This window comes from Spermophilus citellus, assembly GCF_964194105.1.
Source record: "Spermophilus citellus genome assembly, chromosome: 1".
Classification (NCBI taxonomy): domain Eukaryota; kingdom Metazoa; phylum Chordata; class Mammalia; order Rodentia; family Sciuridae; genus Spermophilus; species Spermophilus citellus.
In genome coordinates, this window is record NC_138182.1 from 2,490,938 (window position 1) to 2,500,932 (window position 9,995).

The window sequence follows — 9,995 nt, forward strand, 5'->3', positions numbered from 1 at the left end:
GTCTGGATATAACTGAGAATCCTGATTGCAGGGTTTTAAGGACCTTAAAAATGGCCCAGAGATAGTCTGCATCCCAACTTCTCCATGAGTGATTTATCAGTCAATCAATGCATCTTTATGAACAGACATCAGGCATAGCCTTCCTACATGACCTGTTCTGGTGGGACCCCTCAACTGTCCCACGCATCACTGACCACATGCTGCGGAGGCCCAAGGGCCCATGAGAAGGCACAGTCTTTCTTGGGCACTTCTAAATTCTTCCCTTTCTTTTCCCACCCCAGCCTTACCCACTCCAGAATTTTAAGCTGGGCAGAAAGTAAGTCTTGAGTCCACTGAGAAAGTGCTGCCTCAGATCTGCTGGTTTCTACACATCCACAGAAGGTCTCCTTGGTCTGGGGAAACACCAGATTCTAACCCACACAACAGGAAAAATGCAAATCTGACCTGCTCATCAAATGCTGGTCTCCTCAACTTACCCCGTCCTCCCCGTCTATCCCCTGCATCACGATTTGCTACTTCCTCCTGCTCACACTGCGGTCCTTCCCAGAGCTGTGTTTTCTCCTGTACTCGACCTGCTGTTTAGGGTTTTATCCCCCATGCATCATGGGAGGCAAGTAAGTGCTTCACAGGTTAATTTGGTTCAAATATGTTATGCTACCTGTTGGTCACGTTGTTCCCCAAGATTCTTGTGTTGAAATCTAACTCCAGTACCTCAGCAGGTGAGGTCCCTGCAGAGGTGATCAGTAAAGGTCATACCAGGTAGTGTGCCCCTGATCCAACAGGACCATGTCCTTAAAAGAGGGGGATTTGGACAATGTGGAGACCACAAGCCCAGGCGCCCCAGACCCCTGAGCGAGGCCTGGATAGAACCTCCCCCACGCTTCAGGGGAGCACAGCCTTACCTACACCTTGACCCCAGCCTCCAGGGGCCAGACCATGAGACAGGTGTGCACAACCAGGACAGTCAGGGGTGGCCTCTGACTTCTGACTACATCCTCCAAACACTGGTGGCTCCAGGTCTCCTGGGGAGCACACTGCATGGGTTCCACGGAGCTTCTGTGCTTTTGTTTCCTGGGACACAGAAAGAGCCACATCCCTGGAGTTGTGTGTGGTGAAGTGGCCACTGCTGCACTCAGAGAGAGAATTAGACTGTCACGTTAACATGTGTTTATTAAGCTCCCAGTCACTTCCGTCCTCTAAAAGACCCCCTCAAGGTTCCCCCTCCTTGGGCTAGATCATCTAGAGATGTGCACGGTGTGTACTTGTGAGACCTGTGCTGCCCGGGCTCAGGGCACCTTGGCCTCAGTGTTTCAGAACAGGGTGTAGGGAGCCAGCCTGGCCCCGGGAAACCCAAGGGCAAGAGTGTATACAGGAGCACTGGGAAGAACACACTGGCAATAACGCAAAGTGCTCAGGGGACGCTTACAAGTCCCTCTCTCTCTCTGGCTCCACTCTACCCTGAAAGAAAAGTGGAGGAACTGCATCAGGGGAACCTGAACCCATGGCTCTAAATGAGCAGGAGTCCAGTGAATGTCCTCTCTCCCCTCCACCCATCCCTGCTCTGAAGCACACCGACCAATGGGAGAAACATGCACACAAGGAAAGCCTCTTCAGCCTGTGCTTACTCCCAGGCTCAGGGCTGGCCCTAGGCTGTAAGCTTGCACAACTGAAGTCACAGGCTGCTCACCACTGCCCAGCAACTGGGGCCCCCCTTCCAATTCCACGGGGACATTCAGTCGCCAACTGTTCCTGTTTAAGGGAAAACAGCCTCGGACTCACATTTCCACATTCGAGTAAAAGCCATCCGGCTTCATGTGTGCTTTGTGGCACATACTGTTGTGTGCAAACATGTGTAAGCACACAAAAAAGCAACTCTTAGGAAAGGGAGACTTCTGAAACTCAGAGTTCAGAGGCAGAAAATGGCTAATATTTTATTCCCCAAACCTATCTTTGAACCAGAGAGCCAGTAACTCTATCCATAATTGGTGCCTTTACCTTAAACTTTCATTGTGATAGAGTCAGTTTAAAACAAACCAATCAGGGCTCACGAGAACAAAACAATGGCTTCAACCTAAGAAATTTCCATGCAACTGTAGTTTCAGAATATGCATGTTCCAATCCAGCTGCTTCAAACTAAACATTTTATTCATTCCTGTCTTTGTTGTTTTAGAAATGAAAAGAATGCTACATTTTTCTAAGAAAATCTTTCCAAAAGTTAAAAAAGAAAATTATTGAAGTTTGCCAATCAATATATTAAGGCAGTGAATATGCCAAACGACATCATGCTTTGAGGGCCACATTTTTATCAACACAGCTCATGAAGTTACTTAAAGCTTCACTCTTTAGAAATGGAACAGCATATTTTAGTCTATTTTGGTAAAGTTAGCTTTTCAACATCTGTCCTTTATTATCAGAGGTACCAATATCCAGATGACAACAGGGCTCTGAGTGCCTTGAAAGTTACATCCGCTCCTCAGCCCATCTTAAATCATCATCTAAGTTTCACTTACAAGCAACATTCCTATTTTATGCAAGGCAGTTGTTTATTCTGTTTTCATAAATATGTTCCAAGTCAGAAAAATACCTAAAACTAGTATGCACAGCAAATTCATGTTAAAATAACATGTTTTCTGGCCTAATTTTAAATCTAGCACCATAACATGCAAACATGAATAAAATTACTTTTTCAAATCACTTAACCTTTTAACAAACTGTTTGTCATCCTGCCTGGGGGTCAATACATCCCGTTAAAAATGCCACAGTTCTTTCTAATTATGGTATGCTTGAAATTCTATAATTTAATGCCCTTTAAATAATTGCTGATCTTATTTTTAAAATCGTATATTGGCCAAAAAAAATTAGAGGCAAGACCTCAGTATTTTTGACGTATTTGGGCGCGTGGTTCTCAGAAGCTGGTCCCATCCCCTCGCCCTGCTCTTGTGGGAGATGAAAACTTTCATCGCTGGCAGACGCGGGTCAAGGTTCACGCTCCGGCCGGCCGCAGGGGAACCACCAGCGGAGCATTCCGCTCAGATCGGTGTGAAGTCGAGACGAATCTGGGATTCTAAGCCAGCCCCGGAGAAGGCAGGGCTTTGAATCCCGGCGTGCCACCGCGCCGGCCTGGGTGAGAGCGGAATCCTCGGTGGGGAAAGTAGTAAGTGGCTTCGCAGCCCAGCCCTCGGCGACGATGGCTGCGCCTTTTAAACGCGCACAGCAGCGGGCCCATGGAACCGAAGGGCGAGAGCCCCCTGCAATGCCACCGACGAAAATCGTTCGAACAAAGCCATCTCGGGAAGCTGCGCGCGCTGGAACAAGGTTTTGTGACCGGTCGCCGCCAGCGAGCAAAGCCGACCACCCAGCGCCGTGGAGCAACTCAACGTCAGGGCGGAGCAGAACCCCCTCTTCTCCGCAGGCAGAGCACTCTCCTTCCCCCGACCCCGACCCCGCCGCGTCCCCCCCGGGCGGCCGGCCCCTCCCCCGACCCAGCCCGCCCCGCACACAATGGCGCCCCCCGAGCTCCCGCCACCCGTCCCCGCGCCCGCCGCGCCGCCCGGTCCGCGCACAAAGGAGGGCGCGCGGGGCCGGGGACGCGCCAGGTGCTCCTGCGCGCATCGCGGGCCGCGCGGGGCCGGGGACGCGGGCCGGGCCCGACCGGGCTGGGGGCACTTACTTTCTCGATGGTCCCGGGGAGCAGGCGCTCCAGCAGCCTGCAAAGGACCACCCCATCCTTCAGCGACGCCTGCAAAAAGCCCTCCGGGTCGGAGATGGTTTTCTTGGGCGACTCTAGCACCCCCAGGGTGATGAGCCACGTAACGGTCTGCTCGGCGGAATTCATCGCTGCGGCGGCTCCGGCAGGGCGCAGGGAGGGGGCCCGCGCGCGCCGTTCACCTCGGAGCGGAGGCCCGGCCCGCGGCCGCCCCCGCCCCCGCCGCCTCCGCGCCCATGGGGCGCTGGGCGCCGGCGATTGGCTCGGCCGGCCCAGCAGGTCCGGCTCGGCTCCGCTCGCTCCGCGCGCCCTGGCCCGCTGTCAAGTGCCTTTTCATTAGATGCACAGGAACCTGCGGGCGCCGGGCGCCGCCCCCGCCGCCGCCCCCCGGCCGCGGCCGCAGTCGCCCGATGACATCACCGCCGGGAGAAGAAAGACGCGGCCGCCCGCCCGCGCGCGCCCCGCGCAGCTCCGCGCCAGGCCCGGGCGCACGGCGCAGGCTGGGCGCGCCCCGCGCTCACCTGCGCAGCCCGGCCGCGCCGCCTAGCAGCCGCGCCCGCCAGGGACTCTGCGCCCTTTGTTTATATTCCAGCAAGAGGCTCGCATTATTAAGTACTTCCCAGAATGCTCTTTTTATTTCTGCCGGTCTTATTTCGGGGTGGGGGCGGTGCTGAAAGCCAGACGTTTGTGTCTCGCTACCTTGCAAGCCAGTAATGACGGAGCCAAATGCTAATTAAATCTGTAACCAGATGGGTCTAATTTGGGCAGGAATTGATTTTCCTGAGGCAGCTGCGAGCCCTGGGGGACGTGGGCGCCAGAGCGCGGCGCAGCGGGCGGCTCGAGGGCCCCCTGCCGGGGGGCGGTGGACGCGGCGGAGACCTCAGCTGGCGGAAGCGGGTGGCTCGGCCAGCTGCGGCCATCGGCTAGAAGCCCTGCGTGGCTCCGCGTTAAATTGGTGGTGACGTTTCAAAGCCTGTTGGAGCAAGGTCAAGAAAATAGCATAGCCTAAGTGGGCCTGTGCGCAGCGCGAGGAAGGAGAGCGGCGCAGTTAGACCGACCGGCGCTCGGTGGCGTCCTCCGTGGAGCCCGGCAGCCATCGCAGACCCCACGGAACTCGGGCGTCCGACGGTCGCGTGACGCGCAAGCTTCTTCCAACAACTAGTGACCTTACTCCTGTGTGAAGAAGGACGGAGACCCCTCTCAAAGGACGTGTATTTCCGTTTACACCAACCACCGGCCGCGCCTTCGCCTTGGCTTGCTGTGACTTCCGCGGCAGTTTAAAATAACATTTGTGATCACCTATGAGATCTTACCATGTGCCAGGCACGAATGCGAATCCGTGTAATGACAAAGGCTAGAAATCTATAAAGATTCCAAATTAAAGAGGCGCACTCCTCTTCCTCTGACTTCTCCCAGTGTATGTGATGGCAATCGTTAATTGCATTTAATTCCAGCTTCCCCCAGTTAAGTGGTTAAATTTTCTTTCCAAATACAAACACAAAATTCAAATAGCAGTATGAATTCTGAATCAGGAGGGCAAGCTATTCCGTGGGAACAGCTGCCATTGAGAACAGCTGCAGTTGCCAAAGAAGCCCTTGCTGTCTGAGAAGTGCTCTCTGCCTGCGCGGTTCTGCTCCGTCCTCAGAATGGCGGTGTGAAGTAGCTCCTTGTGCCCATTTTACTGGTAACACACCAGTGGTGAGTTGGAATGCAGATCGTGGCTCCTCCTCCAGAATCGGAGTACCGACCTTTTCCATCCAGCTTCCCAGCAAACAGTAGTGCAATTGAAACTACGTCAAATTTTGTTCCTAGAGAGTCTATGGATGAAAGTTCTCAGCCCACAGGTAGTTGTCCATTGAGATTCTTATTTACTCTTATTAACTGATTATTTGCAAAATAATTCAGAATATACTCATTACAGTGTCAGATCCTATTATAATCAAGTAAAAAAAGTGAGATTCAAATTGATTCAATCAATGGCCCTACAGCCGCCATCCATCCCCAGGAACCTGGGAGACTCCCAGACCAAGGATTATTAGCCAGGCTTCTTGGCTGGAGTCCCTGAACTTTTAAATGCTTTACGGTTACTGGTTGCATTTTTGTTTTGTTTTGTTTTTTAGTTTGGCTGACCTAAAGGGATGTGGAGCAGCTTTGAGGGAAAGCCTTGTTTGGTTCCCTCATTTCCCCAAGAGGATTCTGGGTCACACCCACCATGGCTGTTGTCAGTGGCTGTTAACCACTCCCATGTCGTAGTTAGGGTATCCCCACAAACTCAGCTGCCAGTACCTCCCAACTATCCAGTGGAGCCATGCTACTCAGTTTGTGTGGGACCCCGCAGAGCATGGTCACATGAAAACATGTGAGAATTCACTTCAACCTCAAGCTGGACAGCCATGTGGACATTGGCCTGGGCTGTGTCATAATGACTCCTATCAAAATGGCTTTTTTTTTTTCAAATGGGCCCATCAACTAGATTGACAAATGCAAGAGGAAAACCATTCTATGTGGCTTATTGCAACTACTGTACCTCACTGGAGGTTCTCATCTCATGAAAAAGTGTGCCATTTATTTGGGATAAATAAGGTCATTTAGCATTTGCTAGAAATTAAAGATACAAGCAGGAAAACATAGCTTATAAACATATACGGCTTAAAAACTGCACAGGATCAGAAAATGTTTTGCCACCCTAGGATATATGAAACACAGCAATTGGGCACTTGCCCTAGTTAGGGTCCCCCAGACGCAGTTCCTAAGCCAACAATGTTGAGAGCCACAGCCAAAGGGGCCCCAGCAAACTTCCAGCTGCCGGCTGATGATTGGTTCACAGCGGGCCCAGCAACATCTAGCTGATTGGCTCCTCTGCAGTGATGTTCATTGGGCTGTTTCCCCGCCCTTCAGACTGCCAGCTGATGATTGGCTCACAGCGGGCCCCAGCAACATCTAGGTGATTGGCTCCTCTGTGGTGATGTTCATTGGGCTGTTTCCTCGCCCTTTCAGACCACTGAGCTGCTCATTGGGGGACTTCTTTGGCTCCGCCCACAGGACCCAGCCAATCGGCCTCCAGAGCAGGAGGATTGTGGGAGGTGGAGAAGCTGGTGTGGGGGTGAGAGGCTTGTGGGAAGCCGGTGGTGGCAGTTGGGCTCTGAGGGTTTTTTCCTGAGGAGCTGTTTTGTTTGGCGTGTGTAGTTCTAAAAATAAAGTTAGTTTCTTTTGACAAGTGGCTCCTGAATTGTGCCCAGCCAGACTGGGCACAACTTAGATGCAACTGGGTCACTGGGGGGAGACCTCAGGAAGGTCCATGGAGATGGGGAGAGAAGCAGATGGGGTGGACACAGGGTGTGTAAATGAGCAATCCACTCCCTTGGGGAGCTCCCGGAAGCAGTGGAGCAGGTCTCAGAGTCGGCAGATCAGAGGGCATCCCGCGCAAGGCCCTCCCCAGGTGATAACTCTGCTTCAGCACCGGGGTTGTTGCAGGAGCCAGGGCGTCCAGGGCACCTGCTCCTCGTTCTAGTTCCCCACAGGTGAGAGTCACAGTCATTGTGGAGGAGTGTTGCCACCAGTGGGCACCCAGGTGCTTGGCTAAACACCCCCAGGTGTCGGAGGGTGCTTTCAGGTGAGATGAAGTTTGGACTAGGCACATGTCTCCTGGGTGGTGGGCCCCACCCAATCCGCTGAAGGCCTGAACAGAATGAGAGGCCTAATCTCCCCTCCGCCCTAAGGGAGGGCAGTTCAGCTGGGGCGGTGGACCTCCAGGCTGAAGCTGGAGGCCTTGCCAGCTCCCTACTCCTCTCACGAAGGTACCCGTGTGCGGACAGTGCGCATGCCACAGACAAGGCGAGGGCTGAGAGGCCCTGCCTATTGTTGGATATCTCCTTGGTCTTGTTTCTGTGGAGAACCATGATGGACACTGCATCCTGTGGCCATGCCATCTGGCTGGCAAGAGGTGTGTGTTCAGAGTCTCCTCCTGGGCATCTGCTTCCTTGGTTCCTTCTGTCCCACTGCTGTGGTTCAGGGCCTGAAAGCAGACTCTCTACGGGGGTCAGGTGGACTACTTGTGGGGAGGCAGTCACCGGGCGCATGGAGGAGGAGGAGGAGGAGGCCAGGTGCAGCTGCAGTTGTCAAGTGGCAGCCACCTAAGGGGGGGGGGCAATCCCACTGGACCCTGCCTTGTTCCTGGGCTGCTGACAACCTCACATCCTGGGTGGTCCAAGCAGCAGAGGTGTATGCTCTCACAGTCCAGGAGCAGCGTCTGCATGCAGGGTCGTCTGCAGTGCAGGGTCGTCTGCATGCAGGGTCGTCTGCATGCAGGGTCGTCTGCAGTGCAGGGTCGTCTGCATGCAGGGTCGTCTGCAGTGCAGGGTCGTCTGCATGCAGGGTCGTCTGCAGTGCAGGGTCGTCTGCATGCAGGGTCGTCTGCAGTGCAGGGTCGTCTGCATGCAGGGTCGCAGGGCTGTCCCTGCGGGAGGCTGAGGGAATCCTGGTGGGCACAGTCCTCGGGGCGCCTTCTCCAGCTTGGAGAGGAGTCACTCCAAATTCCACTCTGTCCTCACACGCCCTCCCATTTTGTGTCCATGTCCCATCTTCCCTTTCTAATGGGGACACCAGCTGCTGGGTTGGGGCCCACCCCACCTCACCCAGGACGGCCTCTTCTTGACTTGAGCACATCTGCAAAGACCTTCTTCCAAATAAAGTCCCATCCATGAGTGCTGAGACTCAGGACTTGAACGTGTCTTTTGGGGGACACAATTTAATTCACAGACAATGTGGGAGTCACCAGGGCCCTGCCTCATGAGAGGGGGGAAGCCGAGCTCCCTCTGGCTCCACTCAGGTGCAGGGCCGGGACCTCTCTGGGGCTCTGGTGTTGCCCCCCATCTGTCCCTGTGGACCCTGCCGTCACCATCTTCAGCAGCCCTCCCCACTCCTCCGAGACTCTGTGTTCCTCTTGGGCTTGCCCAGTCTTGACAGTCCCTCTGTCAGTCATCAGCGGGGGTCTAGAAGAGGCACTGTTCTCTTCCCCTACCTGGGACACGGGCACGGAGTTCCTACAGTAAAGGCAGATAAAAGCTCACGTGTTTTCTGCCGTGCACCAGTTTACAGCACAGTGAGTCGGTGCTGCAGCCTGCTACCAGGCGGACCCGTGGCTTGGGAAGTGCCGTTATGAATTCACGGAGTCTGAAGAACACACTTGATACCTTTCAATTTGTTATTTCCTCTCCCAGGTTCTCTCCTTGTATTGGGGGACCTTTCCTGGGGAGTCCCTGGCATTTCTGAATATCTCACAGAGGTGCTACAGATTTCATCCCAGACTCTCCTTTCAACATGTTTTACAGCAAAAAGCCTTGAATGATACAGATATTTCTCCCCTCCCAGACAGAGGGCAATTTTCTTGCTGACCGGCACATTTAAAACGATGGCCCTATGTGAGATAAAGTTGGGGCAGGCTTGCCTGCAGTCCCTCGAAAGGCTGGGGTTTCCTAAGGCCCTGGGCCGGGGCACAAGGCCACCGGGCCTACAGCCTCTACCTGGCCCCTCTGCCTGGCCTCTGTGGGACTCAGGAGAAGGGGCCCCAGTAGGAAACTGCTGCTGCCTGCACAGCTGTGAGCAGTGAGAGCCTCGTCCCTGGTCCAGGTCTCAGTCTCCTGCAGGCAGTCACAGAGATGCTGCTGGGGATCAGCTCTGGGCAGGGCGAACTCTCAGGCCCATCCCTTCCTGATAGTGCTCCACTCACCTCCGGGATGCAGAACCCCTCACTCTTCCTTCCCAGTGTGCCCCATGAGTTTTATTACAAAGCAGAGTCCTGTGTTCTGTTTCACTGCATCCAAAGGGATTTATAATTTCTCTTTTGATTGTTTACTTTAACCAAATCTTTATATATAGGAAGATATGTCTTACTTGCCAAGAAATTGAAACTTTGTTGACCTTGGATTCTGATTAGGCAATTGAGCTCATAAATTCCTGCTTTCTAAGCTTTGCTAAGATTTTAAATGGCCCATGAACACATAAAAGAATGCATATACTCTGCTCAGGAAAATATGTATTCACAGTATGCAAGTTTCTGTGCTTCCTTTAAAAACTCTTTGTTCTGAAATACTATTACACTCACGATATGTTTTTAAAAAGTACAGTTTCTTTGTGCTGAACACCCACCCCCCTCAGTGACAATGACCCACAGAACCAGGGCATTTTTTCAGATCAAGTACACTGAAGTTAGTTCAACATTCCTAAGCAAGCTAAAGATACTGTTTGGGGTTTTTACCCGTGTTTCCTTACCTTGGTGTGCCTGTGGCTT

At 53.4% G+C, this 9,995-nt stretch overlaps 1 protein-coding gene across 2 annotated transcripts in view; it reads right to left on the minus strand.

The window, feature by feature from the left end:
• The window catches only part of ARHGEF7 (Rho guanine nucleotide exchange factor 7), a 138,552-nt gene extending 132,852 nt beyond the window's left edge, over positions 1-5,700 (minus strand). Inside the window, exon 1 of one of the 2 annotated variants that reach the window (XM_081294017.1) lies at positions 3,671-5,700. In XM_081294017.1, the coding sequence (XP_081150143.1) occupies positions 3,671-3,835 (165 nt within the window). In that variant the 5' untranslated portion in view covers positions 3,836-5,700. The remainder of the gene's footprint in view (positions 1-3,670) is intronic. The other variant, XM_081294019.1, reaches the window with a different exon arrangement.
• Between the last annotated feature and the right edge of the window lie 4,295 nt (positions 5,701-9,995).